General features: G+C 29.3%; 3 protein-coding genes across 24 annotated transcripts in view; 1 reads left to right on the forward strand and 2 right to left on the reverse strand.

Annotated features, from left to right (window-relative positions):
• The window catches only part of LOC119600266 (allatostatin-A), a 92,459-nt gene extending 92,188 nt beyond the window's left edge, over positions 1–271 (reverse strand). Inside the window, exon 1 of the mRNA XM_037950386.1 lies at positions 109–271. The gene's annotated coding sequence lies outside the window, so the exon portion shown is untranslated. The remainder of the gene's footprint in view (positions 1–108) is intronic.
• A 1,705-nt stretch (positions 272–1,976) lies between these two features.
• Positions 1,977–6,253, forward strand: LOC119600274. The gene is made up of 7 exons (XM_037950396.1): positions 1,977–2,494; positions 2,553–2,653; positions 2,748–2,861; positions 2,926–3,179; positions 3,247–4,974; positions 5,035–5,273; positions 5,338–6,253. The coding sequence occupies exons 1-7, from the start codon at positions 2,273–2,275 to the stop codon at positions 5,767–5,769; spliced, it is 3,090 nt and encodes a 1,029-aa protein (XP_037806324.1). The 5' UTR covers positions 1,977–2,272; the 3' UTR covers positions 5,770–6,253.
• A 5,994-nt stretch (positions 6,254–12,247) lies between these two features.
• The window catches only part of LOC119600277 (elongation of very long chain fatty acids protein AAEL008004), a 104,807-nt gene continuing 94,699 nt past the window's right edge, over positions 12,248–22,355 (reverse strand). For 12 of the 22 annotated variants that reach the window (XM_037950416.1, XM_037950413.1, XM_037950414.1 and 9 more), the window contains 4 exons: positions 21,939–21,995; positions 21,610–21,852; positions 21,390–21,545; positions 12,573–12,872 (listed from right to left, as the gene is read on the reverse strand). In XM_037950416.1, coding sequence (XP_037806344.1) covers positions 12,573–12,872; positions 21,390–21,545; positions 21,610–21,852; positions 21,939–21,995 — 756 coding nt within the window. Of the gene's footprint in view, positions 12,873–21,389; positions 21,546–21,609; positions 21,853–21,938; positions 21,996–22,355 lie in introns of all 22 variants that reach the window. The other 10 variants (XM_037950422.1, XM_037950424.1, XM_037950426.1 and 7 more) reach the window with 5 other exon arrangements.

Below are 22,355 nucleotides of genomic sequence, written 5' to 3' on the forward strand. Positions count from 1 at the left end.
AAAAATATTTGTTTTAAAGTTTCTAAAGGATTTTCTTTAATTTGAAAAATATCTCATCGGATTCAACTAATTCTTAACAAGATAAATAAGCTTTAATGTAGATATTACCTTTAGACCCACTTTTTCAATTTTTTATCGTCTGACATTTTGCTTAAACGACAAAACATTCTTTCATCTAAAATTTTGTACTTTAAACATTTAAACACTAATATAAACATTTATTTTAAATTTTTTGCACAAATTGAATAAAAATTCTTAGTTTTTATTTTGTTTTGAAATTTGTATTTTTTTCTGTTTTGCGCTTAGTTGTAAAAATAGGTACTTTTTACAATAAGACAGAGATGTTCATTGTGATTTCAAGTTAATTTTTAAAAGAAATAATTAATAAGAAAAATAAATATATCTAAAAATTTATTAAATACATTCAGAATATCTTATATTTATTTTAATATTTCAGCATAATAACATTTAAAAAAATTTTTTAACGTTCTGCCTTTCATTTTTATTCAAATTTAAATTTAACAGTATACCACAAAAACAATACAGCTCTGTGACTGCGAACTAAAACAACCCTGTCATTGTAATGTTTTATAAAAGTCGTATTTTGTTGTGTGAGAATCATACAGATATCTTTGAGATTCCAGAATGTCAAATCACATATGAAAAAAACTTGACATTTCTTGAAATCACATAGAAATACAAAGAATATAAAGAAATTGGGGCTTGTCAGTTGGTACGTAAAGGAGTTGTCATTCGGTACCTAACTCTAAGTATGTACTGGTAGAATTTTTGTATTAGTATTGGAGCTCCAACCACTTTCACCACACTTTCCAAACATACATACTTGCATAAAATCGTACATAAAAATTTTAGGCAAAATAAATAACATTTAAATTTCTACATTCGCAGATTTTTTAATTTATTTTGCCCACATCTAATCAGTAAACATTTAATAAATATATTTTTCGGACTTAAAATCTCTTTTTTTGCAAAAAAATAAGTTTATTTTAAATAATTTTTTCATTTTCAATACCTAAATATACAACTTTGTTTTGTCAATTTTAATTTCAACACACAAAAATTAATTGTCAAAAAAATTAAAAAAATATTTTTTTAGTTTGTGAAAAATAAAAATATTTCGGATTGTTAAGTGCGATAAAATTGTGTAAAAAATTAAAAAATAGTTATGTGTTTGTGAAAAAACGTCGTTCAAGTCCTATTATCCCGGTATTTTCGCGAAAAAGTTTTGAAGTATTGTGAGAGAATTGAGTTCTCACAAGTGTGTTGAATTTACACAGAATTCGTCTGTGAAGAGAAGGAAATGTTATTGTTGTAAAACAATGTCATAGTCCAACTTCTTATTATTCTTTGTAGAAATATTTTCACAAATTGTCACTCGCTGTCACCTCATTCAAGTTGCTAGAGAGAGAGAGTTACTGCGAATAAGCAGACTTGGTTGCACAATGCACGCTACACGAACACGTGTATATCTTATGGGATCTAGGTGACTGCGTGTCCCTAGCGAAACTTTAATTTAAGGCAACACATATACAAAAATGATATAAATATGGACAGCTTGTCGATATTCTCCAAACACTATGGTGGCCGAATATTTACAAGAAACAATTGTTAAGCCGCCTTTTATACAAATTTATAGCTTTGTAGAGAATGTCTTCACTGATCTAGAGGATATAACCTGGCTAGGTATGTAGATGTTGTTTGGGCAAAATATTGGTACTAACCATTGTGGGCTTTATTCATCCCTGCATAATTTCTCATGCAACTTTTGAGTTTGCTCTGTTTTGTTGTTATAAACAATATATTTGCTTCCAAAATCCTACTTTCTGATCTCTCGGATTCCGTTTTTATTTAAAATCGTTGAAAAATTAAAAACTAAACGTAGTTGAAAACTTAGCCGGCTTACAGTCGATTTTAAGCCGCCGCCGACATATTCAGTGTCAGTCGCCGTCGCCGTTAATATTTGTCGACGCAGGGCTCTGAAAGCGTCACTGGTTTTTGTGGGGAAAAAAAGTACATAAACCTAAAATTAAATAAATAAATTTTGGGAAAAAAGTGTAGAAAAGGATAAAACAACAACATGGAGTGAAAGTGTTAAAAATAAAACCATAAATTTTAATATTTATGGCTTAAAACTGCAATAGAAAACACAAAAACATACTCAATACACAGGCAACAAAAAGGTAGACTGAAAAGAAAAATACACATTAGCAACAACAATAACACATACAAGCAAGTAAAGCAGGATCCTGAAATGGACCACAGCGGCCGTAGTCGTAGTTACATAGATTTATCTTCATCCGACGACGATGATGAGGAAGAATTCTCCTTAGCAGAAAGTTCAGAGACCGATGAGGAAGAAGAACACTTGCGTAGAGGTCCTATAAGATATGATCATGTCAGCAGGTGGAAGGAGGAGGAGATAAAAAATGTTCCAATACAAGAAAATTTAGCAAATAGACTAATGAAAAGAGAGGTAAGCCATAAAAGAATAATAATATGGAAATTGTTGTTAATTTCAAAAATCCTATTAGTATATGGGCCAGAGTAGGAGTAGAAAGTCTTTCTATACAAACGTGCCAACTAGATTATCTTTTTGTCTTAAGGATATAATACCACCAAACTGTTTGCAAGGGTGAGTTTTTTATATTTTTTTGATTTAATGCTTATGTATGCTAATAATAAAATGAATCCCTTACTTTATCTTTTTTTTAATGTTTGTTCGATAGACAAGTATTTATGGGTCTCTCTGCCTGTGGCCAATTTTTGTTAAGCTACAAATTCTGCTGCAGTGACAATGCTTCTGTTAGTCATTATTCTTTTAGTATGGGTTTTAAGTACACGTAAGTATTTTATTATTATAGTTTTTTTTTGTACAATTTGATGGAAGGAGTTTTGTTTTTTTAGTTTATTTTTCTGGGTTTATCAGCCCTTTAAACCCTTGCGCAACTTTTACAAATGCTGCCTATTCGATGATCATGGTGTTGACAATATGAAAAAGGTCAGCATGATCCAGTGGAAAAATTGTGATCCTCGCATTTTAATTGTTCATGGTGCTTCCGAGGATGAAAATGAAGACTCTTATATAACTTATGTTAAAGTTCCTAAACTGGGCTGTTTGGAATGTAAAAAACTGCGAGAATTTGAAGAAGATGATGGATGTAAGTTGGAAGTTTTCGTGTTTTACAAATATTAATAATAAATATCTTTACAATTCTATTTTTGAAGTTTTCCGTCGTCACATCCTCTGTCTAAAATGTAATTTAACTGTGCATACAAAATATTCCACAACCGATTCAGATCGTAAATTTGATCCGAATATACATTTAATATGTCCCGAGCGTATTCTACTAATATCAAACGGATTTTTTCATATGATACACATAAGACTAGAACAAGCTCCCAAGGAGCAACAAAAGCAAATCTCACAACAGCAACACCAACAAAGTGCAATAAGTCAAACGCAACTACAACAAAATTCATTATCAATTCTAATAATGAAACCTCATATTGCAGGAGAAACTACTAGTAACAATAATGCAACAGCCTCAACTTCAAATCAGGAAGTTCAAGAAAGACGTACACCCATACCCGATTTAACTGACACCTTTAGCATAGATAGTCAATCAACTAATTCACAAAACAATGTAGTGGCTCGTATAATCGAAGATTTTGCTGATGTAGAAACAGATTCCACGCACTCTGGCAGTGGGGTGGTTAGTATTTCACAATTGGCTAATAATCTAAGGTCACCTGGTTCGAGTCAAAATGATTCCCCTGTATCAGTAACACGTAAATCGTGTGAGGAATTGATATTTAATTGCAATACAAATAATACTAGTCGTTTAAATGCCATGTCACCAGCAGCAGCATCTATAAGTAGTGGAAGTACAACCTCTACTATTGGTGTTAGTGCAGGATCTGGAGGAAGTAATACAACCTCTAATATTAGTAATGTTGGAGGTGTTGGAACTGGTGTTGGTGTTAATAAAAATAACAGCAATTTAATGCAAAAAGGCCCCCGGCAAAGACATCGCATTGTAACAAAATCTTTTCGCAAGGGAGTTTCCATATTCTTTTCCTCTAGTGGTTTAAAAGCTAATATTACATCACCCAATACCTCTTCCTCCTCTAATGGTAGTAATTCCTCTACTAACAACAATAACGACAAAGCTGCTGCCTATGAATTTTCGGAAGAGAATGAGAAATGTGAAAAGATTTCTATATTGCGCAAACGTAGATTAGCTGATCGTAAATATGAATTTTCAGAAGATAATTCCGAAAACATAATACCTTTTACAAAGACTAGAACTTCCAGTACATTTAGTTCCTTTTTAAGCAACACTACCACAGGAAGTCATTCACCCAGACACAATCTAACACATTTGCATAGTATTTCGCCCTATGCCTCACCCTCATCATCGCCTCATCCACATCAGCAACACATGAGTACACAATATGGCTCTACAGCGGCTGCCTTATCACCTTTACATCGTACATGCACTTCGCCTTTGGGCTTTAGATCTCCACCCTCTACGTCGGGCCTGTTAACACAAACAAGTGGTGGTATGGCTGGTGGCAATAATGGTGTAATGCGTTCACCCAGCCGTCATTTGGTGGCCAATCATTTCTATAACAATCAAAAGTCCCCGCCACAAAATTTCGTCCATACTATATCTCCTGCTACGCAATATATGTTAAGTTTTAAGCCGCATGGTACCCTGTCGCCTCTACAATTGTCCATGACCAAACGTTCTCATCTAGAGGTGAGCGGTTCCCTGTCACCCAATCATCAGCTATCGGTATTTCTCTCACCACGACGGGATGAATATCGTTCAGTGGTGGAAGTGCCTCTTCAGGGCGGTGCCATGTCAGAAAAGCCTGTGTGTACAAAAAAGTTTTTAAGACGTTTTGTTGAAGAAGATGATGCCGCCTCGGTTATAACAAGTGAAGAAGGTGGGTTAAAGAATTCTTATAGAAAATTAAAGAAATTTTTCTAAAATTTTTTATTTCCAGATGATTGCATATCACCTGGTTATCATATATTATTGCCCATGGAGGTCCATGGCTCTTGTTACTCGGAAATGCAAATGATTTCCAAAGCGTCCTATCAACAGCTGCGCTGTTCTAGTGTGGTCATAGAGCAGCATTCTTTCGATATGGAAACCTTTACTTACTATGCCATCAGTACGTTGTGTCAAAAGAATCAGAAAACCTATGATTTCTTTTATGACTGGGCCTATGAATTGATAAATGTAAATTTGATTAAATATAATATTGAAAAATATAAGAAAATTAATATATTTCTTTAACCTGCAGGTCTGTCCCACTTCCCTCACGGTATTTTGCATTTTAATGGCTCACTTTTCGGCCCGCGAAGAAGTTTCCTCCTGTTTAAACTGCTCACGTAAACTAAGTTGCGCTTTTCACAGGCGTGAATATGAGTGTCGTGTTTTATTCACCTGGAATATGATGACCGGTGAATGGGATATATTAGATTTTGGTGAACTACAAGACTTCAATCACTACAAATACAGTCCAAAATCAAATTTCTCTTCCACGGCATCGCTACAGCAAAGGGCCAAAAAGTTGGCTCGCGAAATGGCCCAGACTTTACATAAATTACCCGACTATACTGCAAACTTGAGAATACTAGATTCGAATGTGAAAAAAACCAAGAAATCTATAACCGATATTGATAATATGATAGAGTTTTCTTTAAAAAAACGGCCACAACAAGCAATGGATTAACTTAATGTTAACAAGCTTTACTCAGCTACTTTAAAAAACAAATAAGAAACTAAATTACAAAACTAATGATATTTTTCTATAGCCAACAATACCAATATTAGAACTCTTAAGAAGTTTGTCTATTAGCCTTAACAGCTGCTACTTTCTTACTTCTTTTACATAATGATATTATTTCCTGATTTAAGGTTGATACCCAATCTACGTTTGCTTAATGGAAGCTAAATTTCATAGTGCATTTTTTTTTAATTTAAATATTTTAATTTGTTTTATGTTTTTCATTTTATAGATTTTTAAATATTTTAATACTTTTAGCCAACAAATTGTGTTTTGTTTTAATTTTCTAATTGCTTTAAAATTTAATTTGGTTTTAAAACAAATGTATCTTTATTACGAAACTATGTATTTAAGAAAAATCTAATTTTTAATTTATTTTATCTGTGAAATCTAATCTATTCAAAATACAACGAGTGAGATATTCCTATAATTTAATTTATATTAAAAATGTTTTTCATAAGGGACTAAGTAAATAAGGTAAGTTTTAAACGTAGTTTGGAAATTAAAAACAAAAATGTATACAATTTTCTAAGTAAAAAAGGAATCTGCTCTCTAAGGACTTCAAATCAAACATTTAAAATAACAGTGAAAAGAAAAAAAAAAAACAAAATTATTAAAGCATTTTTTTCTAGAGATAACACATTTCTAGTTTAGTTCTAGTTCAGTTCTTGTCCAATTCTAGTTCTGCTCTAATTCAGTTGTAGTTCAGTTCTAGTTCAGTTTTAGTTCACTTCTAGTTCAGTTCTAATTCAGTTCTAGTTAAGTTTAGTTCTAATTCAGTTCTATTTCAGTTTAGTTCTAATTCAGTTCTAGTTCAGTTCTTATCCATTTCTAGTTCAGTTCTAATTCAGTTGTAGTTTAGTCTTAGTTAAGTCTAGTTCAGGTCCAATTCAGTTCCAGGTCAGTTCTAGAACAGTTGTAGTTCTGGTCTAATTCGTTTATAGTTGAAATGTGGTCCACTTCTATTTCTACTCCAGTTTAGTTCTTGTTCAGTTCTAGTTCAGTTTTCGTTTAGTTCTGTTCTAGATCAGTTCTAGTTTAGTCTAGTTCAGTTCCATTTCAGTTCTAGTTCAGTTCTAGGTCAGTACAGTTCTAGTTCAGTTCTAGTTCAATTCTAGTTCAGTTCTAGTTCAATTCTAGGTCAGTACAGTTCAGTTCAAGTTCAGTTCTAGTTCAGTTCTATTTCAGTTCTAGTTCAGTTCTAGGTCAGTACAGTTCAAGTTCAGTTCTAGTTCTAGTTCAGTTTAGTTCTAGTTCAGTTCTATTTCAGTTCTAGTTCAGTTCTAGTTCAGTTCTAGTTCAGTTCTAGTTCAGTTCTAGTTCAGTTCTAGTTCAGTTCTAGTTCAGTTCTAGTTCAGTTCTAGTTCAGTTCTAGTTCAGTTTTAGTTCAGTTCTAGTTCAGTTCTAGTTCAGTTCTAGTTCAGTTCTAGTTCAGTTCTAGTTCAGTTCTAGTTCAGTTCTAGTTCAGTTCTAGTTCAGTTCTAGTTCAGTTCTAGTTCAGTTCTAGTTCAGTTCTAGTTCAGTTCTAGTTCAATTCTAGTTCAGTTCTAATTCAGTTCTAGTTCAGTTGTAGTTCAGTTCTAGTTCAGTTCTAGATCAGTTCTTGTTTATATCTAATTCAGTTCTAGGTATGTTCCATTTCAGTTTTAGTCTGCTCCTTTTCAGTTCTAGTTCAAGTTCAATTCTAGTTCAGTTCTGGTTCAGTCCTAATTAGGGTTCTATAGTTGAAACGAAAAGTCGACTTTTCGACTTTTTTCATTTAGTTAAAAGTCGACATTTCGACTTTTTGCATTTTATGAAAAGTCGATTTTTCGACTTTTCAACTTTTTTCATTTAAATAAAAGTCGACTTTTAGATTTTTCGACTATAAGTATTTTAAAAATAGTCGACATTTCGAGCTTTTCCGACTTTTTCGACTTTTTTCGACTTTTCGACTTTTTTGACTTTTCGACTTTTTTCGACTTTTTCCGACTTTTTGATTTTTTTGACTTTTTGACTATTTTCGACTTCTTTCTACTTTTTTCCGACTATTTTTTGACTTTTTTCGAGTTTTTCCGACTATTTTAGAGTTTTTGACTTTTTTTCCACTTTTTTAAAATTTTTGACTATTTTTGACTTGTTTCTACAATTTTCGATTTTTCGACTTTTTCCGACTTTTTTCGACTTTTCGACTTTCAGACTTTTTTCGACTTTTATTCACAAAGTCGACTTTTCGACTCCTTTCACAGACGATAGTCGAGTTATCGACTTTTTTGGAACAAAATAGTCGACTTCGACTTTTCGACTTTTTTCGACAAAAAGTCGATTGTTCGATTATTCGAAAGTCGATTTATAGAACCCTAGTCCTAATTATGCCCTACCTTACCCTAACTTACCTTTTTCATCGTTTGTATAATTTTGAATTAAAAACACATTGAATTTTATATTTTGTCTTTTCAAAGATGCATTTTTTAGTTTATTTCAGTTTCTTTTTTATTTATATATATATTTCTTTTTTAAATCGTTATATTTTGAAAATAAAAATAAGTTCAACTTCCTTAACGCCCAGTTCTTTAAAGTTTAAATTTTATACACAAAAAACTTACGTTTTGGTTTCTTTACTTAAAGTCAATACAATAATAGTTTTATTTCTTATTCAGTTAGAGTTACTTGTTGATTTGTGGGATTTTGTTTTTTTTTTTTTGTTGCTGTGGTTTGTTTTACTTTTAGCCAGGTTTATTAAATTTCTTTCAAATTTTCTATTTATTCATGTAATAATTTTGCAGTTTCGTTTTAAATTTTTAAATTTATTTATTTTTCTGAAATTGGTTTTTTTTTAATGTTTGTTTTTTGCATACAAAATTTGTATACCTATAGACCTATTACAACTTACAGACTACTATTTATAATATGGTATTATTTAATATTATTTTTAATTTATATTTTTAATAATATAATAATAATAATAATAAACTTAAAAAATAAATACAATTCTCCTTTAATGTTTAAATGTATTTGGGATTTTGTTTTATTTGTTTAATCAAAAATTAGTTTACTATTTCAATTATAGTTTGTAAATATTTTTGTTTTCTTATTTTGTAGTTTAAATTTTAAATATAATTTTAGAATTTTTTCTTTAATCGTTTTCACTTGATTTTCTTTTTTTTTTTTAATAAATTAATGAAGCGGTTTTTTAGAATATTTTTTTTAACTTTTTTCTAATTTTTAAAGTTACTAATCGAAATATTGCTGATTTTGTTTTTAAATATGGAATTTAATTTAATCATGAAATTTTGTGTTTATTTTTTAATGAGGAAAATTTGTTTGTGTAATGTTTAATTTTAATGGTAGTTTTGCGTCGTTTCAGTTTTATTTTTCTATATATGGGTATTTTTTTTTTTTTTAAATATTAATAATATTAGTTTTTTATTTATTTTTAAATTATGCATGACTTTTTTTAACTTAAATATTAGTGGGGTTTTATGTGTTTTTTTACAAAATTATTTTAATATTTATATAATTTTTTTGTTTGTTTTACCTACATAATAATAACCTCACTTTTGTAAATTTATATTTAAAGTTTTTTTTTGTAATAAATTTATTAGACTGCCTTTGAAAGTTGTAAAAGAAATGTTATGGTTGTTCCTTTTTAGAAATAATATGTTTGGTTTTAATGTTGAAAATAGGGCTTTTAGGGATTTCTTAGGGATTAGTTTTAAAAGTACTTTATTTTTTAGTTTTGTACCTTAAATTTTAACTCAAAAATATTTAACAAATATTGTTATAAGTTTGTTGTTTAACATTTTGTAGTGAAATCTAAAGTGAAAGTAAAAAAGTACTACATATTTTCTAAAAAGAACCTTTTAAAGTACTTCTCACCAAAAGCCACTTTTTACAACTCCTAAGTATTAAAATAACATTTTTTATACTTTCACTTCAAAGGACAAAGCTTCAGTTTAAAAAATTGTACATTTTAAATCATGTTTTGGCAAAAAGTACTTTTTTCCTTTTTTCGGCCATTTTTTCAAATACTTCCGTGGCAATGTTTTAAATTCAATATGTAAACTACAAATTAAAAAGTTTTAAATTTCACTCATTTTTTATAAAACACTTTTTTTTACATTTAGGCCATTTTGAACTTTGTTAAAAAATAGTACTTTTTTTAATTATGTACAACATATTTTTACAGCAAAATGTTTAAAAGTTATTTAAAATTGTTATGTTATTTACATTTTTTAACGATTTTTATTAAAAAGTACCTTTTTAAAAAAGTACTTTTTTGAAAAAGCACCTTTTTTGAAAAGTACCTAAAAGAAAATAAACATTTTTAATTAAACACTTTTGTCATTATTGTTAGAAATTTGAATCCAATTAAAAAATGTTTAATTTTTTTTATTAAATTTATTGTTATTTAAACACTTTGGTACTTTTTATTTAAAAAATTGGTACTTTTGTTAAAATCAAAAAGGGTTAAAAGAAAAAATTAAAGAGAAATATAATAAAAAAAGTACTTTTGGAAAATATTACTTTTTCCAAAACATCCTATTTCTTTTAAAGAAAGTACTTTTTATAAAAAAATACCAGTAGTACTGGAAAAACGCAATAATTAAAAAAGTACTTTTTAGAAAATATACTTTTTTTAAATGTTTCCTGTATTTGTATACAATTTAGGGAACTTTTCGTTGTTTATGAAATGGCTTGGTTTTTATTACCAAACAAATTTAAGAGAAAAATAATAAAAAATTACCTTTTAAAAATAGTACTTTTTCCAAAACATGCTATTTCTTTTAAAGAAAATACTTTTTAAAAAATTACAAGTAATTTCCGGATATTTTCTCAGAATTTTATAGAATTATATAATGGAAAACACAAAAATTAAAAAAAGTACTTTTTGAAAATAATACTTTTTCCAAAACATACTATTTCTTTTAAAGAAAGTACCTTTTAAAAAAATACCAGTAGTTTCCTTGGTTTTTCTCAGAATTTTAGAGAATTATCTAATGGAAAAACGCAAAAATTAAAAAAGTACTTTTTGTAAAAATTTCCTGTATTTTTATACAATTTAAAAGTAACTTTCGTTTTTTATGAAATGGCTTGGTTTTCATTACAAAAAATTAATGAGAAAAATTATAAAAAGGTAGTTTTTGAAAATAGTAGCAAAAATTAAAAATAGTACTTTTTCCAAAAAATGCTATTTCTTTTAAAGAAAGTACCTTTTAAAAAAATACCAGTAGTTTCCTTGGTTTTTCTCAGAATTTTAGAGAATTATCTAATGGAAAAATGCAAAAATTAAAAAAGTACTTTTTAGAAAATGTACTTTTTTTTAAATTTCCTGTATTTTTATACAATTTAAAAGTAACTTTCGTTGTTAATGAAATGGCTTGTTTTCTATTACAAAAAATTAATGAGAAAAATTATAAAAAAGGTAGTTTTTGAAAATAGTATTTTTCTTAAACATCCTATGTCTTTTAAAGAAAGTACTTTTTAAACAAATACCAGTAGTTGTCTTGTATTTTCTCAGAATTTTAGAGAATTATCTAATGGAAAACACAAAAATTAAAAAAAGTACTTTTTGGAAATAGTACTTTTTCCAAAATCATGCGATTTCTTTAAAAAAAACTTCTTTTTTAAAAATTAGAAGTAGTTTCCTTGATTTTTCTCAGAATATTAGACAATTATCTAATGGAAAAACGCAAAAATTAAAAAAGTACCTTTTGAAAATAGTACTTTTTCCAAATCCTGTATTTTTATACAATTTATAAAATCATTTTGATGTGTAGCCAAAAAATTTAAAAAGTACCTTTTGAAAATAGTACTTTTTGAGTACTTTTTTTCCAAAACATTCTATTTCTTTTAAAGAAAAGATTTTGAAATTTGTTTTATTCCCCAAATCTACTAAAACAATTTTCTAAATAAAACCTCATATCTTATTGCTATTCTAGAACAACCGATAACTCTTTTAAATCTCCCCAAGGTTGTCTAATATTTATAAGTATTTTTTTCGTTTTTATGTTATTTGTTTTTAATTAAATATTCAATAAGTTTTTTTTTTATACAATATTATTTCTATGTAAACTATAAACCTTCTACTTGCTTTCCTCCATTTATTTGTACAACTAAAGCAATTTAATTTTGTTTTGTTTTTGTATATAATATAATTTTTTCACAATAAAAAGCTAGAAAATTTTTTAGGTTTTTTTTTATATATATATAGAAAAAAATGTTTTAACAAAAAATAACTTTGTATACACATACATACATATATTTATATAACATTGTATAAAATTTAACTTAAATAATAATATATATATATAACCCAAAGAAAGAAAATAATAAAAATAATAATAAAAGAAAAGAAAAAAATGTAGTAAAGAAAAATAAGTATGGAACTATTATATAATTATAAAACTTTACAAAAACACATTATTATTTAATAATATATATATTTTTTTTTGTTTTGTTAAAGAAATACATCACAAACGTTTTCTAAACTTTGAATACAACTCTCTCGTAATTTACAGTTAAGATTGACTTGTAAAAGCAATAGCTTTAGCAGAGTAATCATTTTGGTTTTTGTTTTTTTTTTTTTTGTTTAAATTTAATTATTGCAATTGAAATTGTTTTCCTCTAAACAAATAATAAAAGTTTTGAAGTTTTTAGTTAAACAATCAATCGTTGAGAGAAAACAAACTAATGTTCCAAATTTATTTTTAAATGTCCAATTTTTTCTTTTTGTGTATTTTACGTTGTTTCGTTGTTTTGGTTTTATATTATTTAACTTTTCTTTGCGTTAAATCGCTGTGACCGTTAGCGACGCCATTAGCCAGCACGGCGCCATTTTTATACGCACTGCCATTCATTAAACCATTCGCACTTGTGGAGATACCACCATTTGCTGTTGAGCCATTTGTGAGGCCATTGATCTTACCATTAACAGCATGGCCGTTCATGTGTTTGCTGCTGCTGCTGCTGACATCAGCTGACAAATCACCATTGGCATGGCCATTGGTTATGAGTTTGTAATCCTTTTCAGGACGCTGCAAAAAGAACATTAATAAGTTCTTATATTGCTGTTTTATTCACATATTCCAACAGTTTTCATTGGAGTTACACACACACACACAGAGGGACAGAAAATTTGATATGGATTTAAAGCAAAAGTACAATTGTCACAGTAATTGTTTGTTTACAGTTATTTTTGTTTGGTTACATTAAAGCGCGTTTTATGATTTAGTTTTTTTTTTTAATATGAATTTTGTTTGATTTGAGTTTAATTATTTATAATTTGTTGTAGCATTTTTTTTATTTAGGGGTTATTACGTTACGTTTTTATTTATTATATTTTTAATTATTATATATTTGTTGGTGGCATCAGGCAGAGAGAATTAGGTCACAAATGAAAATACATAAAAAAGGAAAATTGATTTATGTTAACAACAGTTGAATGTTTGTTTTCGTTTGAATTTAAATGAAAATAATAACTAAATGGGTCTTATTCATAAACAATTTTTTAAATTTATTATAAGTTTTATAAGAACAAAATTTTATAAAAATCTGGCAAGGACACTCTTAAAATATGAGTGTTTAACATATTTTTCAATATAAAATTTCCCTCGGAGTTATTGATTTAAATCCAAGGGTTTGTTTTATAAATCTTCGAAATTAAAAAAATTGTTTATGAATATTAAGTGAATGAAATAAAGCTAATGATTACTTTAAAGAAAATGTTTAAATGAATGTATATTTGCATTATTATTACTACTACTACTAAACTATGGATAACATTTAACAAAATAAAAACATTATCGATGAATTTTGTGTTTTACGTGTAAAATTGTTTCAAGTGTAATATTAGGTGGAGTAGGAAATAAGAAACACAAAAGTATTGTCTACTTTTAGGCGGCTACTTTAATATATTATATGTAGGGTTTCTCTAAAAAGTATTATCACACAATGTTTTCTAAAACGGCAAATATGTTTCTTTAAGGTGGAAGTACACAACTTCTGTCAAAAAAAAGGTGAAATAGTGTATTTTCATTTAACAAGTAGGGTTCTATAGTTGAAACGAAAAGTCGACTTTTCGACTTTTCGACTTTTTTCATTTAGTTAAAAGTCGACTTTTCGACTTTTTGCATTTTATGAAAAGTCGATTTTTCGACTTTTCGACTTTTTTCATTTAAATAAAAGTCGACTTTTAGACTTTTCGACTATAAGTATTTTATAAATAGTCGACTTTTCGACTTTTTCCGACTTTTCGACTTTTTCGACTTTTCGACTTTTTCCGACTTTTTTCGACTTTTCGATTTTTTCGACTTTTTGACTATTTTCGACTTCTTTCTACTTTTTTTCCGACTATTTTTTGACTTTTTTCGAGTTTTTCCGACTATGTTAGAGTTTTTGCCTTTTTTTTTTACTTTTTTAAAATTTTTGACTATTTTTGACTTGTTTCTACAATTTTCGATTTTTCGACTTTTTCCGACTTTTTCCGACTTTTTTCGACTTTTTCCAACTTTTTTCGACTTTTCGACTTTTTTCGACTTTCTTCGACTTTTTTCGACTTTATTCGACTTTTTTCGACTTATCGACATTTTTCGACTTATCGACTTTTCGGCTTTTTTCGACTTTTATTCACAAAGTCGACTTTTCGACTGTTTTCACAGACGATAGTCGAGTTATCGACTTTTTTGGAACAAAATAGTCGACTTCGACTTTTTCGACAAAAAGTCGATTGTTCGATTATTCGAAAGTCGATTTATAGAACCCTATTAACAAGTTACACATTGTAGTTTGTTAGGCGTCTGCCGCGAAAAGTTCAGTAACTTTCAACTTTTGACGCGTCGGCAGCTGATCAGGGTTGTATTTTGTTTTGTGTAGAATAAGAATAAACTAAAATTAAATAAATTTCTCCAACAATTGAAGAAAAATATTAAAAACAGTAAAAGATAGATCAAAATGACGCGTAGTGTGTAACTTGCCGCTTATAAAGCACGAAAAGTTTGAAAAGTGTGAAACGTGTTGCCGCCTCAACGCGTGTTGTGTACTTCCACCTTTACAAAGACAACGATATTTTAGCAAGGAAACTAAGAGAGAGTTCATTTTAGCGATTCTAATATTCATCCATATTACTGGGTGTATAACTTAATTTGCAAGGATTGGCGTGTCTCTTACATATGTTATATTAAAAAATTAACAAAAATCGAAACCCTGAGACCAAGTTATACTTTTCTAAAGAACAGATCAGCAATAAGTTCAAAACTGGCTTCTGAATTTTCCAGATATCGTGTCATAACGATTGAAAAAAAACTCCGTTTTTGGCCAAATTTAAAACATCATAATAGCGCGTAGACATCATTTTTTATAAAATTTTGTATGTTGTCTGAAAGTTTAATCTGTCGACTTTAAAGTAAATATTTAACATCTGTTATATCTTCTTTCTACTTTGAGATATCTTAACCCAAAGTTAAGAACAACTATAAACTGCAAAACATCTGATAATGTCTTTAATCTACGGCGAAAATTTTAACAGGCGATATCTCAGCAAATAGAAACGATTTTTAAACAATTCAAAAAATAATTTTATGAGAAATTTTATGAAAAATTCTGACATATAATGCTATGTATACACGGTTGTCAGATCTTACAACGTTGGCAGAAAATGTCTAACAACCCTTTGAACTTACAATTTTTGTTGGCAGATCAATTTATTGTGTGACAATTGTCTGTCAATGATATTGTAGAGTTTTTTTACAATCGTCTGAACTGACACAATTTACCTATTGCTAACAATTTTTCATTGTCAGTACATTCCAACGTTATAAGATCTGACAACCGTGTATACATATGTAGTTAAGATTGTCATAAAAGCTAAATATAGTTCAAAGTTATGTTTTTGTTAATTTTAAGCAGTTTCAGGCTTTATGTTAAATATCTCCAAGAAGAAAGAAGATATTTTAAAGTCGACACACTGGAGTTATCCTTGTGCTATTGTAACGTCTCAAAGATTCTGAAAAACGTGGGTTTTTCGATTTTAAGACACTATATCTCGAAAACTTGATGTGATGGAGAAATTCTAAGGCCGGATTTCGGATTTAACGTCAAAAATATCGAATTTTGTGCCAACAAAGTATAAAAAGAATTCAGTTCTACATTAAATCAATGGATCCATTAAAAAAACTGCATATCCATGACGGCAAGTTTACAGTTTATTTATTCATACAGTATATTCGTTTAAAGCCATCATTGATCTAAAATCTCTCGGAATATACGATCAGAATTAATATTTTCATTTTGATAACGTCCCACATTTGATCTAAAATCTCTCGGAATAGACGATCAGAGTTGAAGATGTAATATTTCGATTACGAAAATGTTCCAAAAGAACACATTTTGGAAAATGAATTAGAAATGATTTTGAAACTAGTAGTTGGCATTTGTTGTCTCATCCACTTTATGTCCGATTAATATTAGTTTTGATCGGTCCATACGCTTCACTTCAGAAGAAATAAAGGAATTTCAGGAAAAAAAGTTAGAGAAATGTTCTCCGCCGGGTTACCGGTAAGTTCAACAATTAATCTTGAATTCATGATTATGAAAGACATTCCAAATCTAAATTCCCAATTCATATGTGTTCCAAGTGGCATCACCACTACGAAATACATTGACTATTCTTTACAAAATCTAAGAGAGAAGATTAATGAGGTTTTAGTTTTAAAAACTCTCAGTTACTTTGTAAAAATATTTCTTGGACAATAGCAAAAACAAAAGTTAAAATAAACAACAACTACAAAAAGTTGTGTAATATTAAAATATTCATTCATAGGTGCTGTGGCAACATTTACTACAACACTTGGTCGAAATATTAAATCAATCATCGAAAACGAATATGTATATAATCCAAATGTATTTTTCTGAATAGGAAAAATTGGTCAATTTCAAATAACCAATGCACTTTATAGACATATGACCAAAATATAAAGTAAAGCCAATTTTTTCACAAGATCTAACTTCTCTAAATATTTTGCTAAAAATCCGGTTATTAAAGATTCGCCGCTTCCGCCTGCATTGTATCTATGGGGTCTTTTTGTCTTTGTTTATTGTGTTAAACTATCTATTATCCAAGATTTTGCTTTAACTTAACTTTCACTTGTTTTGTTGCTTAATACGAATTGTATTTGAAAGAGAAGACAAGAAATTTCGGTTTGTCCAAAAAAAAAAAAAAAAAAAAAACATACGGACAAGACATATTATTGTATTTTTTATTACAGTGATTTATTTTTCAACTAATGGTTGTGTCCACATTGAATGGGTGTTTGTTTTGGATATTTAGTTTTGCTATAAATAAGCATGCGCAACGTTTTGAAATTTAAGAGAAAAATGGTATAGTGTACAGTAAGGGAAATTTGTTTATGGTTGAATACAAGCTATAGATTATTAGCATTTATAAAAACCGCTCTTTTAAAATATATATTTTTTTAGATATGAAGGGCTTAGTTCGTTAGTTTACATCTCCTTTACCTGTGCCTCAGGTGGGAATCGTACTCATAACCTACCGGAGGCCACACGAAGGGCTTAACCGAATTTACATAGTGGGTCCTTTTAGAACTTCCGATATTTGATGAAAAAATGTAAGCGATCAGATTTTGAATTAGGGTTCCGGTTTTAAGAAACAACTTGAGGGAAGTTAGTTAGTTAGTTTGAAAGGAGGATGTACATATATACATCAAATCCGAAGAAATACACCTAGGACTCTATGGGGCCTGTTGTGAGCTCCTTAACCAGTGCCTCAGGTGGGAATCGAACCCACCACCTCCGGTCTTCCAGACTAAAACACTAACCATTAACCTACCGGAGGCCACCTAACCTACTGGAGACCACAACTTTAAGGGAAACACTTCTACTTAATCATAAAACTAGCTTCCGGGAGGAAGTTCGGGTTATAATGGAATGGATTGGAACAAAAATGTTGCCAAAAGTTGCCAACATATGGCGATTAAGGCGATATCAGCTGATAAGACCATATTAGGCACTAAGAGGTACGATATCGAATACTCTTGCGGTGTTATACTCTGCATTATATAGGCATCCGGTCACTCGGGAATAATCGGTAATGAAAGTACAAACGTAATTGTTTTACAGGGAAGAAAGCTGGGGGAACTTGAACTAACAAATTCGATAACGAACGGCGCAATGAAGTCAGAATGAAAAGCATATAAGGAAAGAAAACTTGGAACAATTGAACTTCCTCATGAATAATGGATGTCCTCAGTATAAATAAGTCCAAAGTTACTATGATGGTACTTATTCCGACAAAATTGGACGAGCAAGTGGATAGGACGACTTTCTATGTCACAATTATATCCACTGATGTTATACCATATATTACATCCCTCAGAAAAACTGATTTAAGTATTCTATTGGAGACCTCAATAGGCCCGTTATTTATATATTTTTATAGTCCCTTTCGCAATTGATCTTTATCGGGTGATTGATATAAAAACCGATTTTAATGGAAAACAGGAACTGAATCTAGACTCATAAACAAATTCCCAGCACTGTTTATCCAACAAACCTAAAGACCTACTTAAATACCTCTAAATGAAAGCAATTGTTGTAAGTGTTCGTGTTGGTTGTCTGGAACAATTTCATGTGTTATGTATTTGTGGTTACAACAACGTGTTAACAGTGATAATAACAGTAATAATAATAATAATGATGAACACGATCATGATGACGTCATATAATAATGAAGTACATACATACATATGTTTGCTGTTGCTATTTACTATGTTGACAGGGCTTTTAATATGACAATGAAAATTTCTTTAATATTTGTAGTGTCTTAAGTGGATAAACAAATTTTGTTTAACCAAGAGCCCCAGAAAATACCGTAAAGAAATTTGTTACGATCATAAAACTTTAGTTTTAGCAACAACAAACAAAAATTGTAGTGAGTAAAGAAAAAATATGTAAAGCAAAAGAAACAGCAAAAGAAGGTGCAACATTTTTGTAAGCGGCTTTTTTTTTTTGAATGAAAAGAAAACAGAAAAAATGAAAGCCCAGTAAGTTAGATGGACTAACAATGATTACTAAGCTCTGCAGCTAATAAGTAAGAGTTTTGTTTAACATGTCTTGGTGTCTGTCTGCCACTCAGTCAAACGTTCGTTCGTTTACTATATCTTCAGGTCTCTACCTGTGTTTATATGTATATGATATAATATTGTGTTTTTTTTTTTCTCTTGGCTTTCTGTCTTTCTGCCTCTATTGGCCTTAAAATATTTATTTATATGGAATTTTAGTTCGTTTACAAGGTTTACTTTTCATTATTTGTTGGTTTCTTTTCTTTAACTTTTGATTTCATTACCACAGGCCGGATTTACTATGTTGCGACAAGTGTTTAACCGATTTTTTTTTGTTTTTTATTTGGTTTTGCACTTTAAATGGTTTGAAACGTTCGTGTGTTGATGTAAAATAACGTGGGAATATTATAATATTATTGATGACATTGATACCAATTCGGAAGCACTAGTTATGTTTGGTCTTTTATTTGTTTTGTCTGTCTATCGGTTAGAGGAGTCATATCATAAGTTAGGAATGTAATAATAGGTTAAGAGTTTGATTATCTATTTTGTTAAATGGCACAAATGGAAGACAGTGTTGTGTGTTTTATAAGAAGCAGTAGAAGAAGTAGAAGAGATACAAGTATAAAGATATTTAGTAAGTATGTAGTAGAAATATAGCTTTTTTAAGTTATTGCCAATTTGTTATGTTTTAGAAATCGTAGGTGTTACAAAATTGTGCTCTAGATTTATGTTTTGGTGTTGAAATATGGTGTAGGAGAAAAAGTAATTTCGTGTATTTTTGTTTTCATAATAAAAACTAAATTGTTGCAATTTGTTTTTCAGATTGTTGCATCATTTTCTAAGGAAATCAAAGTGCTTTAATTCAGTGGTGACCAAAAAGTGATGGTTTTATGCGAGTGTAAAGTTAATAGCTAAAGTATTGGTGCAAATTATCTTGTAGATACATGTTGTGTTTATGTGGAAAACCGATTAAAGTTCGTGCCTTGGAACAATGTCTGATCTTCGTTGCTTTAAAATATTTAGTTATTAAGTAATTTTTTATTGGCTGGAGATCCCTGTTGATGCCGATTTTTACAACTTAAAATTATACAATATCTGTTTTAATAGGGTAAGTTTCCTCTCAAGATTGTTTACCAGTTTTCACCGATAAAACTCGATTCCTTTCGATGACAAAGTTTGAATACACTGATCGTTAAAGTGTACCGAGGAACAGACTTTTCAAGAATCTCTTGCAGCAATATCTCTCAATAGAAGGGTATAATGGTCCTCAGTTCCCTACAAGATCAAAATTTTCAATCTCTGGTAGGGAATTGAGATTAATGCTCATCGTTTGAGTGGTGATCCACGAGAAACCCTACTGATCGTGCGTACTTTTTGGATTTTTTGATTATTTATTGTTGACGAATTTTTCGAAAGTTTATCACATCTGAGAGATACATATGATCAGTTATGTATTTAAGAATACCTAGTTTGAGTTATTCCCTATATTGTTAAAGATATATACAATTATTCTTATTTACTACTCAAACGGTTCCAGTAACACAGGCCAAGAACATTTAAATAAAAGTTGACAGATTGGACTTTAAGGCGAAATAAAAAATTTTGGAAAATAATTTTTTGCGCTATTATAACGTCTCAAATATAGGCGAAAACGGGGTTTTTACAAACCATATAGCTCAAGAACCTAATGGCCACATTTTGATTCAACGCAGCTCAATTCTTTATGAAAGTATACTTTGTTGTCTGGGTTAAAAATTTGTTGGCCTGTGTAATTATCACGCGCCATTTTCAAACGCTTTAAGCTTAGAAATGTTTATAAGCTTTTGAAAAGTTTGGGATATAACTCTGATATTTACAGAACTTTTGAACTTTAAAAAAATCTAAGAAAAGTTCTTTGAAAGATTATTTTCCTAAAGAAAACTATAAAATCTAGTTGGCAACTATGAAATCGGTAGATCTTTAGCACCATATGTTAAGCTTTGTGTTCATCGATTTGAGACAATAAGATCCCGTTAATAATTGATAATAATGATTTCGAAAGATTCTCAGTGCTCCAAAAGTTAAAATTTCGTTGTTTGCATTTTGTTCCTTTCAGATTTAATAGATCGTGGCGGACATTCGAGGGTTTCAATTTATAAAAAAATTAAAAACGAACGAGACATTTTTTCGCTTTAGAAAATAATTCTACTGAGAATGATAAAACTTTTCACATTAATGAGCAAAAGCATACTCTTTCTCATTTAAATTCTACAATCTACAAACAAATCTACTTTCAACTAATAAAATGATAACAAAATTCTTACGAAACTACTTTTTCCTTTAACCAACATTTCTACTAATAATCTCATGAAATGATTAGGAATTTTTTAAAGAGAAAATTTAGAACCTTTAGTATTTTTTTGTTTAATTTGGAACCAATAATGCAAATATATTAAAATAAATAATGTTACTAAATGAAACAAAGATGAAGTTGTTAAGTTTTAATTGCATTTAGTTTTATAGACTTACCGATTTGCGGCCCTTGTAGGCTTGTTTGTAGAATTCATTGAACAAGAAGAAGAACATAACAGCATGCATACCGATCCACCAGACAAAGGCTTTAGGATAATTGCAATCGATGAAGAGTAATTGGAAGGCATGTACCATGATAGCAATGAATTGGACCTAACGAAATAAGAATTTAGAATTAAAAATGTGTATTTTTTTTTTCATACGATTTTTTACTCACCATTTGCAAAGTGGTCAAATACTTTTTCCACCACAAATATTTCTGATATTGAGGACCCATAGCCGAGAACATATAGTAGGTATACATAATAATATGTACAAAAGTATTGAGCAAACCGAAGAAGGTACTGTGACCGCCAGGGGTGAATTTTACACCGAACCATACGGACATGGGCATACAGCCGTGGTGAATAACATGAAGTGTGGTGATTTGACTTTCTTTTTTACGCAAAACAAAGAATATCTAGATAAGAAAAAGTGAAATTATTAATTAAATAATATCTCTTACAAATTGGAGGCTTTTTAAAAGCTTTTGAATTTAGAACTTACCGTATCCATGAACTCTGTGAATTTCGAGAAATAATACCACCAGCAGGCATGAACCATCTTTATTTTTGTAAAGATAAAATAAATTGAAAAAAAGTTAAATTAATTAGGAGGGAATTAGAAAATTTGTTTAGTTTCTTTAAAGGGGAAGTGGAAATAAAGCACAAAAATCAAAAGCTTAAAGCTTTGAATATTTTAAATATGTTTAAAAAGCTTCAAATCAGTTGAATAACAAGTTTAGTTTTCTTTTACTATTTTAAAAATTCAAAAGCTTAAAAAGCTTTTACAAATTTTAAAGCATTTTAAAGTTTTTTTTTTTAAATTTAAAAAGCTTTTAAGGATTTTTGTTTGATCAAAAGTTTAAAGCTTTTAATATTTTAAAAATTTTACACGAATTTAATGTTTTTATATTATTTGGAT

Source organism: Lucilia sericata, unplaced genomic scaffold, assembly GCF_015586225.1.
Source record: "Lucilia sericata isolate MDLA Ls3-8-SP2 unplaced genomic scaffold, ASM1558622v1 Contig000109F_arrow, whole genome shotgun sequence".
Taxonomy (NCBI): domain Eukaryota; kingdom Metazoa; phylum Arthropoda; class Insecta; order Diptera; family Calliphoridae; genus Lucilia; species Lucilia sericata.